The sequence below is a fragment of the Eretmochelys imbricata genome, chromosome 3 (assembly GCF_965152235.1).
Source record: "Eretmochelys imbricata isolate rEreImb1 chromosome 3, rEreImb1.hap1, whole genome shotgun sequence".
Lineage (NCBI taxonomy): Eukaryota > Metazoa > Chordata > Testudines > Cheloniidae > Eretmochelys > Eretmochelys imbricata.
Window position 1 is genome coordinate 141,896,279 of NC_135574.1, and position 19,226 is coordinate 141,915,504.

General features: G+C 38.8%; 1 protein-coding gene across 2 annotated transcripts in view; it reads right to left on the reverse strand.

Annotated features, from left to right (window-relative positions):
* SMYD3 (SET and MYND domain containing 3) overlaps positions 1 to 19,226 on the reverse strand; it is a 657,545-nt gene that overhangs the window by 531,199 nt on the left and 107,120 nt on the right. For both annotated transcript variants that reach the window (XM_077811879.1, XM_077811878.1), the window contains exons 3-5: positions 17,917 to 18,024; positions 16,687 to 16,747; positions 12,402 to 12,538 (exon numbers count right to left, since the gene is read on the reverse strand). In XM_077811879.1, the coding sequence (XP_077668005.1) occupies positions 12,402 to 12,538; positions 16,687 to 16,747; positions 17,917 to 18,024 (306 nt within the window). The remainder of the gene's footprint in view (positions 1 to 12,401; positions 12,539 to 16,686; positions 16,748 to 17,916; positions 18,025 to 19,226) is intronic.

Sequence of the window (19,226 nt, forward strand, 5' to 3'; positions counted from 1 at the left end):
ACTAATCTGAAAAGTTTTTAAGATAAATCACTTTAAAAATGTATAGTCTGTACCTTCTAAAAATGAAACCTACATCTATCTCTGAGTTGTGAAGAATATATGTATTAAGGTTATAAAAACCAACAAGAATGCACTTTTATGTAGAAATCCAAGATTAAATAGAGTCTTCCTGATTAGTGATTTACATCAAATCCATCCTGATAAAAAGCATTCATCTTCATGTGAGCATCAATAAAAAACACAAACATACTAAGAGCTGAGCTGTGCAAAAATATAAGTGAAATAGGAAAAGTCATTTTTAAGCTAACCTGCTAGCCCTACTGCTTTCCCAAAAACAAACACACTGCTATTAACTCCATTTTCCTGCTACGCAGATTCTGAAACCCAAGGCTCTGACAGAAAGCTATTCTGTTCACAGAAGCCTGCCTACCTTATGATTTCTTTTATTGCTTAATTTTTTAATTGAAGTCAGCAGTGCAAGTAGGGTGGAACGGTCTGGTCCACCGTACCAACAAGGTATTTATAGCGGGTATGACGCACCGGAAAGAGGAGCAGCAGAATGTGGGGCCGCTGGGTGGCCCCACAGCAGCAGGTCCTCTGCCCCCCAGCCCTTCCACACAGGGTGTCCTCTGGCTCCCAGCAGCAGCCCCGCCAGAGGACAGGGCTGGGGGCGGTACAGCCGCTGCCGGAGAAGCTGTCAGCATTCTGCTCCTCTCCCTGCTGTGAGTCCCGGGAGAGGCCTGAGCTGCAAGGCTCTCCCGGGAACCACAGCGCGGAAAGGAGAAGAATTTAGGGCCACTGGCTGGCCCCACGCCAGCAGCTCCTCTGGTGTGGCTGCTGTACCGCCCCCAGCTCTGCCCCCCACCCCCAGCCCTGTCCTCCGACGGGGCTGGCTACTGTACAGATGGAAGAGACGCAGCTGGAAGGGCTGGAGCGGTAAAGCCACGCCGGAGGAGCTGCAGGCATGGGGCCGAGCAGCGGCCCCACATTCTGCTCCTTTCGCCGCTGCAGTGCCAAAGGCGCAGCGGGAGGAGGACAGAGCCCCCATGCCCAGGTACAGGGGGTGGGTCATGGGGAGGGGACAGAGGGAACGTGGGGTCCTGGGCTGGGGGTAGGGCGGGGAGGAGTCACTCCCCTGTCATCATCCCCTGTAAGGGTAAGAAATGGATTCCACTTGCACCACTGATTAAAGTTGAGGAAACAAGTTCCCCCACTGGATTACTAGCAGCAAATACTTTTTCATGTAGGAAGCCATGGCTGACTGATTCTGACGCAGACAGTGCTTTGGCATGCCACCAATATTACCCATCAACAGTACGCTGCTGTCATGATGTTCTATTGCAGCATTTTACCAATTGCCTGGCATGAGAATAACTGCTAATCCTCCATGAAATCAACTGCTTCCCAAAGCCACCACTCTACTTGATGGTTTTCCTTCTACTGTGAGGTCTACATTTCTGGGGGTTTGCATTCTCCATTCTCTGTGCAATAGCCTCCCGTATGCCGTCTATACAAGTGTCTGCTCAATTTGAAACACAGGATTCTTCTAGGCTTGTCTTTGCCACATCAGGCTTTAATGTGTCTCACAGACTCCAGAGCAAACATGGATACAATTAAAATCACATTTTATTTTGAGAGAGCGGTTAAGATTTGCTTCTATTATTTTCTGGTACAACATGCCATGGTTCCTAAGAATAGCTATTGTGGCTAAAAGGTTAAGAGCAATGGTATGGAAAATTCTGTCTCCCCTGCTGTAAATCATTGGGATAATACGTGGAAATAAATAATATGAAAAAGTCACATACAAGATTAAACAAACTACAGCTATATGAAAATATATGGCTTCCATTCAGTAAAGTACATGCAGCGTACTCCTAAGGGAGTACTTACTATAGTTTTAGATTATTGATACCATATTTCTTCCAGTCTTAGTTAGCATTTTTACTATTTTATCAACATCTATTTAGATTTTTGCTTCTATGGCTGATGCATAGGGTGGCTTTGCCACCCTTGGGAATCTCAATTTAAATAAAAAAACTCAGCACATAATGTAAGTAAATATTGCATGAATCACAGCAGCACTATGGAGTAATTCTTGAAAAATTAATAAGTTACATACCATAATAGCTAATATATAGGCTGTTACTCAAGCTACTCCTACACCAATTGTTTCTATGCTTGCTTAAGGCCACATTATCCATGGTAAAAAGGGTAGCATTGCCTTGTGATTAGAGTGCAGAGCTGGGAGTCAGGAGAATCGGGTTCTATTCCTGGCTCTGCCACTGACCTGCTGGGTGACGTCACCTCACATCTCTCCGAGACTTAAGTTTGCCTATCTGTCAAATGAGAGAAACAATATTTCTCTCTCCCCCTGGGGTTTTAGTCATTAATCTATAAGGTGCGCCAGAATCCTCAAATGGAATGCACCACACAAGTGTAAAACATTACCTTATCTTCAAAACCCATTTGTAAGAACAAAAGGCCCAGGAAATGCTGCAATTTCAATCTCAGACTTTTTTCTTAATGCCTCTTGCCCAAGGGTGGCAGAGCTGGGGAGGGAGGATGCCAAGGGGGCAGGCGTATGGCTCTTCAGAGCCAGAGAAATGAATCTTTACACACAGTGTAGTCCAGCTTCCCCAATCTCCTTTGCAGCATGACTCCCCTTAAAGCTGCCATTGGCTCTTCTTTCTGCACCTACTCAGTAACACCTCTCCCTAGTAAGGTATAAAATGCAAAATGGGATTTATGCCAAAACAGCATCTGGACCATTGACTTATGTTTACTGTCATCCTGGGCTTTTTTCAAACCAATGGCTCAGGGTTGAATAGTTCCACATTGTTATCCAACCCTGAACCATCCAGCCCCTAGCCACTGCATCTAACAAACCCGACTGAACGTATTCAGCAACTATTCTGTGCAGAAGTGATTAAAAATGTTCAGAGTTTCTGTAAGTGTCTACAAAAAATAAGGTTCAAGTACTAAAGTCAGAAAATGTATAAGCAGAATATTCAAGTACATCATGGATATTATAGAGCAGAAATAACTAACTATATTTCATTTCCTCTTGCTGCAGTTACTATCACTCATTTGTTTTTAGTTTTATTTACAGCCAGTAGATTTGGCTCTACCTGTAATCTCAGTGTCAAGACAGCATGTCTCAGAAGCGAAGGTAAATGTTAAAGAATTGATAATTCATAAAGACTCATCTCATCTGTAAACAAACCTGAAGGTCAATGGTGGAAGTCAAATTCCAGTTGGATTACAGACAAAGTCCATTAGGTAGTAACTGAGCAAGATATTTCAGAGGATCAAAAAGGAAGCTAATGAGTTTAGCGTTGGGTCTGGTCCTGACACTGCTGTCAATATGGAACTCTCATTGACTTCACACGCACACACACACAAGGCATTATGTTCGCATTCTGACCAACCAAAATCAGATTTTTCCAGATAAGCCAACCGTGCATCTGTAGATGAAAGCTAACTACAAATCATTAAAAAAATCTCACACGCTGGACAGGAAGATGACACAAACTGGCTTTTTATTATTTGGGGTTTTTTCCTGCCAAATTGAGTGAAATGAATGGGTAAGAATATGACATTACTTTAAATTCCTAAAATCCTTCTGATGCTAGAAATGTAGGGATGGTAGAAGAGGTGTAGAAAGATGTACCTAAATGAGTTAATTTGGAGGTAATTTTCTGTTGAATTTTTAGCCCAACTTAATGTTTTGTCAACTGTAATGCTATTATATTTGCATAGCATTATAAAAACCAACAGTGAAGGAGGCATTATTTTTAAAATACCTTAATATACAAATAAAAACGAAGTAGCTGGCATCAGCCTAGTCCCTAACAGCCATTTATCAACACCATAAATCCAATACATAATTCTGCACGAGTCTCAGCAGTGTGGCAGATTAGGCCTGACTTACACTGACAGAGCTATTTCATAAATATACAGCTGCTTATACCACTATGGTACCAGAACTATTCAGAGTTCTGTGACCACTCGAAATATGGGGAGGCTGAAGAGAGATCTGTAGAGTTAGTGCTGGAAACTTCATAACAGCAGACGACACTCCACACTGCCACTTCCCTTTTAAAAACAAAATAAAATTGTAACCTTACATTATTTCCCCACATCTCATATCCTATTAGTCCTCCTGACTTTGTTGGTGTAAATGGGTGTTCTTTCTCCACTAATATGATTACCAACTAGGAGCTTTTTCCTCAGCACAATGAAGAGGGCTGTATCTATGTTGGTGTTAAAAGGAACATCCTGAAGTGAAGGTTTGTTTGCAATGACCCCCTGTCAGAACCAATGTCCACAATCTGGGGCAGGGAGGACTGAGAGGTAGCATGAAGATCAAACCCGTTTCTTCCACTCACTCTGCCCTTAAATAGATTATCACAATTTAAGACTCCCCATTCCTGTTCACTTCCCCTGTCATCAACAACCCCCTGTGAAGGTCAAGCGAAGCCTCTGCCATCTCCCCTGCGTAGGCAAAAGTAGTACCAAATTCCTTCAGATAAACAGGATCTGACCAGTGATTTTTTGGAAATTGTTTGTTTTAATGAAAACAGAACTGTACAAATTTAAAAATCTTAAAATTGGCAATGACTCGATTTATGTTGAAAAGAATTCCTTTCAAGAAGCCAAACAAAAAGAAGTCAAAGACTGAAGGTACTACTGAAGTGTATTTAAACTTTCAGACTTGAAGAATGAAAAAAAGGATCCTGAGGACAGCACATCAGGAGGGAGCGGTCCTCCTTTACAATTCACAATATATTTTTTGCCTCCTTAATGTATAGGTCGAAGGATACACTTTAAGCAAGCATTGCTAAAGACTACCACCTCAGGCAGCCATTTTAGTTCTTTCCAAGATAATCAACTACTCAGACTCTACCTAAGGAGCCAGAACATCTTTCAGTTAAAAGTGAATGCTCTTTGCATGAGGAATCCCATATAACAAAAACCTACATATTTTACTCTATTTCACCTCATGGTCCAGAATAAACCTCGAAAATTTAAAGTGGACAAAAACTTAGCTTGATACACTTCAAAGATGTCTATGAAATTCTAATTTATATGGACTTTTCTCCTCTTTGCTGTTCCTTTTTTTTTTCCCCCTTACATGGTTGCAAAAAGAACTTATAATATTCCAAGTTTATTCTTATTATCAGTCTAGACTGAAATATAGAGGAAAATGTAAGGCAACGTTTGATAGGAGACTGGTTGTTAGTAACCTATTATCAGATAAAGAGGAATGCATAGCTCCAATGCTCATAGATGTGTATGTCTCCTATTGAAATCAACAGAAGCAGAGCATCTGCTTCCAAAGGCAGAATTTGCCTATGAGTAAGAATTACAGGATTTAGCCCATTATGAGAATAATAGTTCTCTCTCCTCTCCACGCCATCCCACATTTAGAATGAAAGCACCAGAAATAATGGGCCAAATTCTGCACTCATTTCAATTGATATAAATCCCGGGAATTTTTGGAGTATAACAAAGAGCAGAATCTGGCCCCACATTTTATAAATGTAAGGATTTGAGAATAGGGAGGGGACCATTTAAAAGGTCACGGTTTTGTTCAGTTTACTCCAATATTAGTTATTTCTATTTCCTCACCACCTAAAAACACTTTGAAATAAACAATTTCAGACGAAAGGCGCACAATCTCAGAATACCTTGCAAACATTAAGAGCCAAATTCAGACCTGGTGTGAGCAGGAAACTTACTGAAGCTCCAGGTCTGAATTTGGTCTAATATGGACTCTTCTGAGGGCCAGTTTTATTTGTGGTGTAATTCTTCAGTGGAGTTACACCAGGTTTGAATCTGGCCCATGTTTTACAGATTTCGATAAATGATGTATGCAGTTGCTTTCACTACTACCAATACCTCAAAACTGTATACAATAAAGGCTTGACCCTCCAGCCCTCACTCACTTCACAGAAATCCAACTGACTACTTAGTGGGACTATCCACGTTAGCTAGGAAGGGTTGAAGACTTAGATCCTAGGACTAGTTCCAGCTCAAGGTTATGGAGACACCGGTAAACCATAAAACTCGGTTTCAAGATTTATCTTGACATTCAAATTTCTCAATGGAATTAGAGCCGCATCATGTAATTAATTGTACACAAATCTGTGGTTAATATTGAGGATCAGAAATTAAACAAAATCACTATCCAAGTGTACATCAGACAAGCTCTATTTTAAGTATACTGGAGTTCGCACAGGGTGATCTAATAACCAAACTGCAAAACTGTGACACCTGCTCTGAGGATGGTGCCCATGAGAAGGGTTTGGCAGCTTCAGGAAGAAAGAAAACTGCATATACATGATAAGAGCAAGTTTTGAAACATATCATTAAGCCCATCTGCTATTTTCCAAAGCAAGCAGTTAAACTTTAGAACTGATCCCACAGAAAAAGACAGAGTAAAATTCTTCTTCCACTGAAGTCAGTGGCTTAACTTCCATTGACTTCAACGGGGCCAGGATTTCACACTTAGTGTAATTGCTGTTTTTAAGTTGTCACGAGTATTTAACTGAAGGTATGTCTGTACTGCAATTAAACACTCCCGGCTGGCCTATGTCAATTGGAATTCGTGTCAGCTGACTCAAGCTTGCAGGGCTGTAAAATTGTAGAGTCCCAGAGCTGGGGCCCCAGCCTGAGCCCGAACATCTACACCACAATTCCCAGCCCCGCAAGCCCAAGTCAGCGTACTTGGACTAGCCAAGGGTGTTTAGTTTAGTCAGACCTTGAGTTAGCAACAAATTTTCGCACACAGCAAAGATCAGAAAAGGAAGAGGACTGTTTAAAGCTAGCTTCTTGAGAGTTCTTTTGACCTGCAGAAGCTGTCTGGAATTCAGTCATCTCAGTGCAGGACTGTTTTTCTCTTTTGTTTTGCTGTCTGCTTATTTTCCTTCTTGAAGTTCTAGCATCTATCAGAATGAAAGTGACCTTTGACTGTATTCTTTTGTAGCATGCCGTTAAAGGATTGGTTCCCCCCCAAAAAAAAGAGTTTAAAAAAAAAAGAAAAGAAAAAAAGAAGGGGAGTTCAATTTAAGAAGGAGCACTTAGTGAACTTTAAAGAAACGTTCAACCAGGTGGGGAAAACAATTTTAGGACCTGAGACTACATAGATGTAGTATTTCTTTATTCTGTGACCATGCATATAAGCCATGACAGCCAGTCTCTTTCAAAGTCACTCTTGTAGAGAAGAGGCCACATAACCTTCTCATCACAGGATATACAGCGCTAAAGCCTTAAAATTTCACCTGAAAGAAAGGAGTATCCTCTTGTTAGATTTTAAGAAGAATTCAATGTTTTTCCACTGGCATTCAGCCTGTATGGCAGGAAATCCCCTGTAGCACAGGTAGAGTTTTGAGAACATTGGCTGCCTTCTCATATATGAGACAAAGATTGATATATTAAATATTAAACATTTAAATTTAACTGGAAAGGACAATATGTGCAGGTATATCACATGCTGTTAAAAACTGGGTACACTGTAAATTTATGTAAGGGAAATTAATTACAGTTAATTACACTACCTTCCAAAAAGATTGGTATATACAGTATTATAACTACACCTGAGAGGTGATATTGTTCTTAATGCAATGTGTATGGTTGGTTTTAGCTAGTGAGTCCCCAGTCAGTACAATTAGTCATTCAGATTCCTTCTTTCTGTAATTGCCGTTTTTATAATAAATGATAGAAAGTAACCATAGCTGTGGTAGGTCTGTGCCAGCTACTTTCCATGCTTCTTGAACCATCACGTGTGTTTCAGTAATGAGTCTACATAACCAGCACTACAGCCGATGGCATGGTCAGCCCATGCTCCCTATATTCCTCTTTCCCCTCACAATAAGACCCCATGAGTGGGGAGAGTTTTGACCTAGCACTGTCTTGCCAGTGACTAGATTATTCCAGAGTGGTCTCTGGATTCAGTTCCTATTTCTCTTTTTTATTCTTCTTCTTTTTAAAACTATACATATATATATATATTTCCATACTCCTTTACAGAACCCAGCTGGGGAACGGAACCTTAAAATAAAATTGGAGGAACAGCAGCAAAGGAACAAGGGAACAGAAACAAATTAAAATGGACTGAGGGCCTCCTGATGTGCAGAGGAAAGACTGGAGAGGCAAGAGGTCCACAGCTCCAGCCACCAGATGCCACTAGTGGCAGAAATCGGGCAATTTGACAGTAAAAGCATGTTCATTGTCCCTACTGCAGTAATAACTACAACTTAAATAACAGAAGTAGCTTAGATACATTCAGCACAATGGTAACAAAATCATTCTTAAGACATGGACATATTGCATTAAAAATATCTACATTTCTCATAGCATATCAAAACTTGCTATGATACACTTCAAGAACGATTGGCTATTTCACGTCCTCTAATAAACATAATATTGAGCTGGCAACCCCTGCCTTCGCTCTACCACTGATGTGAATCTCCATCACCCAACTGGGAAATTTTCAAACAAGCACTTTTGTGCTTTCTCCCACACTGCTTCAACTCGTGGAAGGAGATCCCTGTTAACTTCCATACAGCCACCACATTGTCCACCTTCAAATTCCTCCTTAAAACTCTCCTCTGCTACTTTGCCTATAAAAAAAACTCAACAGTGATTAGGCAGCTGATGTGCTATGACTGTTGCTTGCCAAGTAGATCATAAGCATCTCATTGTTACCTTGCAATTCCCTCCCACCTACTGTTTGTTGTACCCATGTGTTGTATCCATCTGCTTAACGGAATGTAAAGCTCTTCAGGGCAGGGACCACTTTTCTGTCATGGGTTTGTACAGCACCTGCTTCAATGGGGCCTCACTCACAATTGGGGCCTTTGGGTGCTACCTGAAACAAATAATTTGCTCCTTCTCTAGGCAATGCCACAAATACAAATAAATAAATATATTAATAAATAATACAGGTTTATCAAGCCACATAGTTGCAGGCCTTTAGTACCAGTTTCATAAATGTTAGTAAAGCTTTTTTCTAATCTATTTGTTTTCATATGACCTATAAGACACTGATATACAAGAACTAAAAGCAAACTCAAAGAGCCTTCATTTTCAAAACCAGAATTTTAAAAATCCCAGAAAATATATTGTAAATTCACTCCAATTATATGAAGTCTCAGTCCAGGCTGGAAGCAAGAAAAGAAATATTGTAAAAATTCTCATTTGGAACACAGGAACGTAAGAATGTAGGAACTGTCATACTAGATCAGAACATTGATACAATTAGGCCAGTATCCAACAGCAGCCAGCAACTGGCAGTTGAGAAGAAGATACAATTAAACCTATAGGGGAAAATTGATGAATAATCTGCCTACAGATAAAATCTCTTAGCTTATTCAGTTAAACCATGAAGCATGAGGGTTTATATTCTCTTCTGAAAAAAAACCCTGCTTCCTATTTAACGTACATCTGAACTTTTCCATCATCCAGCTAATCCTTCTTTGAATTGGATTAGGCACTAAGTTTAAAAATATACAAATACAACACTAAGTCACCCAGGAGTTTCTGCTAAGAAATCCATGCTCTGCACAGGGGTGCATGCCAGCTGCAGTGGCTACTCCCCTCTATACACCCGTACAAGGAATTCCATAGTGTTAGAAGGCAGGGGAGGACAGGCAGTGGAGGAGCAGTTCTGTCCTTAGATAGGAGCAGGGTCATTTCTGCCTTACTTGTATGATATATATACTTCTATACGCTCACCATTATATCTGCATTTTGTTTCTTTCTGTACCACACAGCAAAGAGGAACAGGTGTCATAATATTTGCCAATTACTAGAAAATATAATAGAAATTACAATTTTTTCCATAGTGGTTTGCTCATTCTCCAAACTATGAACATCAAGTATCTACACAGTTTTGCCAAGCATGGAATAAATACATATATTTTAAAAGTCCTAAATAAACAATTAAGAATCCTCCTAATATCTTACAAAGACTTAATTTATTTCAGCCACCTTATATTTTATAAAGAATTTGGTGGTCACTGTGATGGGGTGTATAGATCCCAACATGGCAGCAGACACTAAAGAGTTAATAATGAGAGCAATCTCTTCTCCAGCTGCAACTAAATGGCTGGTTAGCAACTGCTGGAATAACAAGCTGCAACCCAGATGGAGCAGGGCAGCTACAGGAGGGGCTAGGAGCCATCACTGAAGAGCTCCACAGCATCAGACAGGGGAAAGCTGCCTAGAGACCAATTTCCTGGCAGAAGCATCCAGGGGAAGATTACCATGCAGAAGATGCCTGCAAGAGATAGCAAGCAGCCCAGGGAGGCAGCAGGAGACATAAGTAAACAGTCCTTGACTGGCCAAGTCAGAGATCCCAGGCTGGGACTCAGAGGAGAGGGCAGACTTGCATCCCCCTACCACTCTTCCCAGGGAAGGGAATAAAGACTGCTGAAGCTTCAGGGTGGTGGTCATAACATAAGACTATTTAACTTGATTTTTGTTCCTGCTTCAATTTCCTCTGTCCTTCCCCTGACAAGGGAGGGAAAGGGACATATCGGGCCTGAGACTACCAACTGGAGGCCCATTACAGGACATTTCAGCACTCACCTCTTACTACCCCAAAAGTGGAGGGAGGGCTGAAGCCACAGAGAGAGGCTGAGCACCACAGGCCACATTTCTAAACTGATATAGATGGAAACTGAGGCAAATGCCCAGCCACGAGAGGATGCATTAAAGGGGAGAAGCCAGATGACAGTCCGAGGGCATTACCCAAGGGACAAAAAGTGGGAACTATGAAAGGTATGTGCGTCTTTTAAAGGCTGTATTTTCCAGCTACTTCATAGGAATCTCTCTCTTTTGTATTCTATCACTACTTATGAAAACCTAAAAAATTTTTTAAAAGATTTACAATAACTATTTTTCATTTGTAGGCAATAGGTCCAATACTGCTCTGAAAGAAGTCCATGGGAAGAATAGAGACAGGCCCAGTATCATTACAGCCTCTATTTCATGGATTACTATTATGTACAAGGCCACACAGCACGGCAACCTATGACTTGATTGATTCCACTACCCAAGGCTCATCTTCTAAGCCTCAGATTTATTTGCCGTGATGCCAATTCTCTTCACAGGCTTAATACATATGTATATTTCAAGTAACAGTCACCTGGTAAAATTCATACCAGAACAGAGGGCTTGCACAAAACAACAAAAGCCTCTTAGTGGAACTTAAACACACTACATAGAGGGTTTGAGTGACTCATTGGGCTTTCTGTGAGCCTTCTTCACTGCCATAAATTTCACCTTTTGTAATAATCATGGTTTGCCAGAGAAAGTTGCAATTGACATTAGTCACCAAATTCAGAAATCTGTAAAATTCAATCTAGACAATATATTTGATAATGAGGCTCATATTCCCTTTCAATTTTTCTTCCATTTCAAAAACATTCAACCCATCGTGCAAACAGACAAAAAGACCTATATACTGCAACTATTAAGAGACTCCCTTTTACAGGACTAAAAAAGTCTAAGGGTTATTTGGGTAACATCATAATGTAAAAACAGTTGACCACAACGTGTGTGTGAAGGTGAGAACGAGAGAGATCAGTCATGCTGGAGTATATGTGAATGTGCTAGCAACCAATCAGAAAAAAAAACCCACAATCTAAAATTCTTAAGTAGAAATGTAAGTATTCTCCATGTACAATACCTCTAAAGAAATTGTTTAATGAAACTTCCTAGAACAAAGGCAACAAAATACGTACTGGAAAAGTCAATGGTATATAGCACATAATGTATTGAACATTTAGTAGATGTGGAAATGAAACTCCAGTACTTCTACCAGATCATCTATGTCTACCGTCTCGTTACAGATGGCCTCCAACACCTGAAATCACCATTTGAGGAATGTAATAGTGTTATGGAACACGTTAACACTTGTTATTGAAAGGACAAAACAGGAACATGAATATATCTCCAACTATAGGATGTTATGTTTTGCAGAAATATTCCGAAGTATGAAACAGAGTATGGTGTACTCTTTAACATCTTTTTCAAAAGACAAGATAGTTGGAAAATAAATAACTTATTAATCATTCCAAGTCATTTTTCAATCTTTGTCCCTTATTAAATTACACCAAAAATGTCGTGTTCATTTTAAAATTCCCTTTTCATGCAATTCCTTATTTTAATTTAAGTAACAATCATATCAAAAGAAAAACTGCTGTTCAAGGGATGGGAATTTGCTTAAATAATTATTGAAGTGGAATAGACTTTTCTGGTCATTCTGACATTATGTCATATATCACTGCACTTTCTGAAAGCTTTCTGGATGGATGTGTTGTACACCCAAAAACTAAATCAAGAAGAGAAGTAGATAATTTATAGAGTTGTCAGGAATCAGTTTAAACACTTACTTTTGCGAAGATCTGAAAAATGTCTATTGCAGGTAGCAGCTGAAAAGCATCCTGGATCTCCACTCTCAAATAAAGCTGCAATGTCTGTGCCAAGTGCCTGAGACCCTCTTTCATTTCTTCACTTAACTCTTCAATATCTTAGGGAAAAAATACAGCAAAGCATGAATAAAACCTTCCGTCAACATCTTTAAGAAGCCCAATGGCAGCAGTTCAATCTAGACACCTCCAATCCCAAATTTAATTTTGACAGAAAGTAATTATATACCACTATTTTTGACAGCTACGTATCACCACTAAGCAGAGTTTATCAAGTGCTACTTCCAAATCACAAACATTATGGTGAATGAACAATCAAAAGCCTAAAGATAAAATAGATGTGTAAGTAGATACAATATGTTAAATACTAAATTAGTCAATTCAGTTTGTTACAATTAAAATGTGTTGCATATTATCCTACAGTTTCATCCTCCTTACAACCAGATGCATTTCTATATCACATTCTTCTTATGAAGTGTCAAAAATTGCTTTATGCTGACAAATGGAATAAGCAGAGTACAAGGACTATGGTACACACAGAAAGGGAAAAATACCACAAAGACTGAGTTAAAGAAAGCTGAAATTTAAAACCAGTACTAATGCAAGTAAATATTATTCTGATATTAAATAATAAAATCACAATTTCAAAGGAGGACAACAGGAGCTGCATGTGCTCTGCATCTCTGCAAATCAGGCTAGGTGAATTGCCAAACAAACAAACAAAGAGCAAATCAATGTCAGAGCTGGGAAAAGAACCCAAAATCTCCTCTCAGTTCACTGGGCCACACTACCTCCCTGTCTCCTCCTTCCTTTGAGTGTAGTTACAACGAAGGGAACAAGGAGTAATGAAAGAAAGGTAACGTGGATGAGTTTAAATGTCAATCATAGAGTAAAACTAAGAGGAAAGTTTCAAAGTGAGTTTATTATTATATGTGACTGATTAAATTCATCACTGTCAGAACAAGCAAAACTCCAGTGAAATTGCACCCATCTGCACCAAGGGTCAACTTGGTTCTGTTATTTTTAATGTTGAGCTGCACTAGGGAATAGAAATGACTTTCGTAAGAGGTGGTCAAATCAAAATCCACTGAAATCACAACCATAATTCGGCAGGCATTTATTGGAGAAAATTACCAATATTAGACACCTGTAGAATAGATAGGGAGTTGGAGTAAAATAAATTAGTAGAGATTCCATCACCAAAAACACTAAATTAATCATCCAAAAGAGGTAGTGCTTTGGCATTCTACTCACTCAATTATACCTCCAAAAACAGACTCTTCCACCTCATATGATCATAGACCTACAGTAGGGCCAACAAATTGCCACTATCAGAGCACTGCCTCAACACATACAGTTGTGCTAAACCCTTCCAAATGTGACCCGCTTTATCCATATGCTGTGTGGCCTCAATAGACCATTAGATTGCTTATAGCTTCAAGCTTTATAAAAGATCATAATACTTTGCATTTATAAAAAAACATCAGTTCCAAATAGTCCAAATGCACATTACAGAATATTATTATTTATTATGAAGACGGACAGACTGGAATCACTTCACCCCCCACCACTGAAAGGAAACCAACTCTGTGACAGAATGCAGCAGTAATTTAACAGCCCCGTGCAGAGCGACACTACAGTTAGGACAGATGTGAACAAGAATATTGCATCAGCTGAAACTTCAGGGAGTATTTAGAGAGGCTGAAGCAGAATGTTATTACTCAAACTGGAATTTATCCAGGACACCAGCAATTCTTGCAAAAAAGTCCCATGAGATATTTAATGGCAAATGATCAGGACCTTGTTTTTCCCCAACTCATCATGAGACCAAAAGCAAAAATCAAAGTGAAACAGAACCTGTAAATACCTTAATTCTGTGTGCTTAGAAATATGCTCAATTGTGTCAGACCCTAGTATTGGAGAGACAATGCTATATAAGGTTTGTGACAACTTTACTACATTATGCACAGGGATTTAGATATGCAGCTCCTGCTGATACTAGCAGGAGGCAGACAGCAAAGTATTTGCAAACAATGTTGTAAATATACTCCTTTCTGCATGCATTACAACCTTTAAAGAATAATATAGGATTTGAGTCTTGATAAATTTAAACACAGTAGAGCTATAGCCTGTAGATCCTTCACCGATTTTAGACCTTTAAGTAATAATGCATAAAGAGTAATGCAGAAGTAGCAAATGCAGTAGAAGATCAAGGTGACATTCCAGACCACTAATCTCAGATTTAGCATGTGCAACAGATTCTGGGTGATTATGAAATTGGCAGAGTAGATCTTGAAAAGAGGAGGGGGAGGAATATATTGCTCCTCCCAAAGGAGAATGCATATATACAGAGAGAGAGAGAGAGAGAGAGAGAGAGAGAGGGAGAGAGAAACAAATGGGTGAAGTGATATTGGGGGTGTATAAACCACACACACAGTAAATCAAAGAAAATAATTCTCATTCCAAAGAAGTAGTACATAATAGTATTGAAAAGTAATGATCTGATGGACAGCAAATTAAGGTAGTGGTACTATCAGTCCATTATACAGATCCCTTGCAACTCCTAGTGGCAAACAAAAATGGCAGCAAAAATATTAACTTCTGTAAAAGTATTCACTTGCAGTTGTGACGTAGATGTCTAGACTAGATGCCTCTGTGATGTACTGAAGATTCCTGAAAATGGAGTGGTCTCCGGTAACAAAGATGGAAGCCAGCTTGTGTTGTGCAATGCCTGGATTTTCTTAAAAATGAGAATTTTATTGCAAGTTTTCTGGCAGCGGTTCGCAGACTCTTTATCATTTTATTCACACTCAGCCTGATCCTTCAGCTACTTCAGCTCCTAATACTCCTGATTCCCACTGACTTTGATGAAGGCAAGGTAAGTTCAGGACTCTCAGCATCTCAGGAGATTTGTTTTCTATACCTTACCAGACTGTGCCCTCAGTTAATATGCAAGAAATTAAGACCATAAAGTAAGACTGTACCGTAGCAGCAGCAGATACCCAATGCTTCAAAGGAAAGTCACTGCCCACTGTGCACCTGGTCAGACGTATACTATATTACGAAGGGAAATTTCTTACTGATTCCAGCAACGTCCTGAAGCATGAGGATCAATAGTTTTTAACTCTGTAATCTAACTAGAGTAATTGTAAATGCTGTTTTTATTCACGTGTCTAATCCCTTTTTGAATATTCCTAAACCATTTCATTTAAGAATATCCAGCACTGCATTCTACTAGCTGATAAAAGGAATCCATTTTAATTTTGAGTTATCACTTTTAAATTGGTTGCCTTACTAATGTTCCTTTGCCCTTGTATTATGCAAAAAGGTGAATACAATGGCAAGCACTACAGCAGAAAAAGAAAAATAGCATAATAAGTAGTTGCGGCTTCGGGTTTTTTAATGTTTCAGTGAAGCTACATATATGAAGTTACTTAAAATCCACACCATGTTTCCTTGCCAAATTAGAACAGTTTTAAAAGGCAAGCAAAATGTTTACATTAATCTACACAATGTCCCTTTTACTATTAATTTTCTCCTGTGCTGCAATAAATTGAATTAAGTGTACTCTTTGCCATTTAAGTCAGACTGACAGAGACTCTGAGCTATTAAAGACTTGAAAGGATCAGTATTGTCTATTTTAGAAGTAGCCTAACTTTGAAAGACTAGAAGGCAGAACCATTCCACGAGTACCTGAAACTTATGGAAACACAATCTGATCTTTTTGTCCACACTGAATTTTCAGAAAAACATACATTTAATAAGAGCTTCAAACAGTCGCATTTTTCTCTTATTAGAGGTTCCGTTGAATCTTTATGCACAAAGGCAATATTAACAACAAACTAAAATAGATAAAAAGGGTTTATGACCAAAAAGTGTGTGGATTTGTTTTTTTAAACTAGATTCACTCAGAAATTTCTACGTAATCTAGCAGATATGATGTCATCTTAAAGAAACAAACCTAACAAAGAAGGTGCATACTCTAAATCATGCAAAAGTCCAGCTGAAGTCAATGAAAATTTTGGTTGTGCAAGACGTGAAGAATTGGCCCCACACTAGCAGTAGAAAACTGTAACCTAATTTCCCACTGCAGTTTCAGCAGTTCAAAGAGGGCCTTTCATTCCATTCTACACTTCGATTTTTTTCATTTACAATTTATTCCACAGAACAGAATTTCAGAAGGGCGAGCCAGAAGGAAACAAACCAATCATACTATGCATTTACAGCCATGTGGATGGTGATTACTTACTTGACTGAAGATCAGAAAAAGAGTAGAGTTTCTCAGAAGGACATGCTGCTGATTGTCCAAGCTGAAGAGAAAAAACAAAAATAATGAATGCATGATAATGAGCATTTATAGAGCACATTTTATCTCCAAAGCACTTTACAAACCTGAATTACTCATTACCATGAAGTAAGTAACAGCAGTGACATAAATCGCTTGTGTTGTTCATGTCACATATTCTATAAACTATCATAAAAATACTAAATGATTTTTTTTGTAATGAGACTTCCCCACTAATTTATTTTCTTGGCTTTGGCAGTTTATCTTTAGTAATTTACTTCAGCCCTGTGTCCCTTAATAGGGAACAATCTATAAGACTAGAAGGCTTCTTTTACTTCATGTAATTAATATAAAGGGAATGGTATGTGTTTATATATATATTCTCTTTAAAAGCATTGCCAAACATATATCCATAACAGCGTACAAAAGAATATAACAAATCATCTTTTAAGTCCTCAAACTATTCCAAATACATATATTTTGGTCTGGGAATAAGGACATTAGGACTAGGGCCAGCAAAAAAGGCAAAATTCTTTGCTGATTTACAACCTCTTAGTCATAGGTAGTTGAAGTAAGCATAGCATTTAGTCCATGAAGATTAATATGAGAACCACCATTGTGGAAAGATTGTAAACCCAGAAATTTCAGGTGAGTTCAAAAAAATCTAACAGAGCCTAAGCTAACAAGTCTGCAGAGCACAGCATCGTACACCCCAAAAGAAAATATCCATCAGCATTCAATCCTTATGCAAAATCTTGTATATTCACCTCTACTCAAAAGGGGCTTGATCCTGCTCCCATGAAAGTCCATGCCAAAACATGCATCAACTTCAATGGTGCAGGATCAAGCCCAAAGTGATATTCTTCCCTTTCCATTTCTGAGGGAATGAGTTTTGGGACTCAATTACATAGTCACTGCATAAGAAACTTCCATTGACTTCAACAGACATTGCTCTTCTACAACAGTTTCATGAGCAGGCCCCTGCAGCTTAATTACGTCCATTTTCATATTTCCTGATGTTTCCAGTGTTGCTGGGAATTAATCAGTGATTTTGTAATGCAAAATGCATGTTCCATTTTGTTCATCCACCCAGCCACTGCTGCTTTTTAGTCTTTAATTACATTAAAAATTTACAGTGCAAGCCTGTTTCGGTGTAACTCTAGAATGGGATATGTTTAACAGAATGTCACTTACTAGTTTAAAAACAATCCTGCCAACAAGTCTCACTGAGTCAGGAGGAAAGTTAGGCTCAATACTCTTAAGACACTTGCATTCTTGCTTGTGCTCCTGCCAGGCTTCTTTCTGTTACATTAAAAAAAACAAGATCATACACTTTATTTCAGACCAACACATACACTAATGATATAGATTACAGAGGGAGCTGGGGTGCATGTATCAGTGTTCATGTCGTGCTCCCCATCAGTACCTGGCCTGGAGCAAGAATTAAAACAAGGGAGCAGAATTAAAACTGCACAGGAACCTTATATTCAACATTTCAAACTTTTGAGTGCATGACAATGCAGTGTAAAAGACCTTCTTTTAACTTCGATTTTTTTTTTTTTAACACTATAACATGTTATAAATGCCATCATTGCTACTTGAGCTTTCAGTGACTGGGAAAAGTGAAGTTATTTAAAATATTTTCTTTATATGATAAATAAATGGAGCCTGATTTTCTTCTCATTTACCTCGTGCTTTTGGGTTTTTTTCCCCCCAGTACAATTTCATTGAGTCAGTGGAGTTACTCCTGATTTACAGCAATATGAAAGAAGAATCAGGCCCAGGACATTCAGTAGTGTTAATGACCTATATATGCACATCAGTATTCACCAGTTATGTTAGGGCATTAAATAACTTTGCTTCAATTTAACTACTTACTTCTTCTCTTCAGTTATTATCTGGCTGATGAAATCTTTGCAAGGTGTCATTAGGACTCAGTTATAAATCTTTTTAAGATCTCAATTTAAAAATTGGGGTTTCTCATTTATTGTCATTAGTAGTCAAGTAAAGGGATTTTAAAAGCAGGGACGCTAACTGCTCACAGTTTTAAAAAATGTGAAAATTAAAAGCAGCAGGAATGATAAATCAGAAAATCAAGAACCTGAATGATTTATATTTGATCCTTTATAGGAACAAATCAATAAATTAGAAGCACTGGGATAGGAAACAATCAAAAGAAACCGAAAGTAAAGTTCCGTTTCAGATCTTGAGATTGCAAACATTTATATATGGAGTTACTTTACACATGAGCAGTCCTATTGAAATCAATGTGGCTACTCATGAGAGTAAAGTTGCTTGTGTGTAAGTATATGCAAGACTGGGTCCTTAATGAACAACTGATAAAAATAAGTCTAGTAGAAAGCTATTTACCGAATGAACAGATTTAACGGGATAGAGGAATACCGGGGGGGGGGGGGGCGGGGAGATATAGGGAGGATGTGCACATACGCAGAACTGTGGCACTTCGTCCTTAAAATCACTGGGGAGCAGGAGCAGCAATGAGT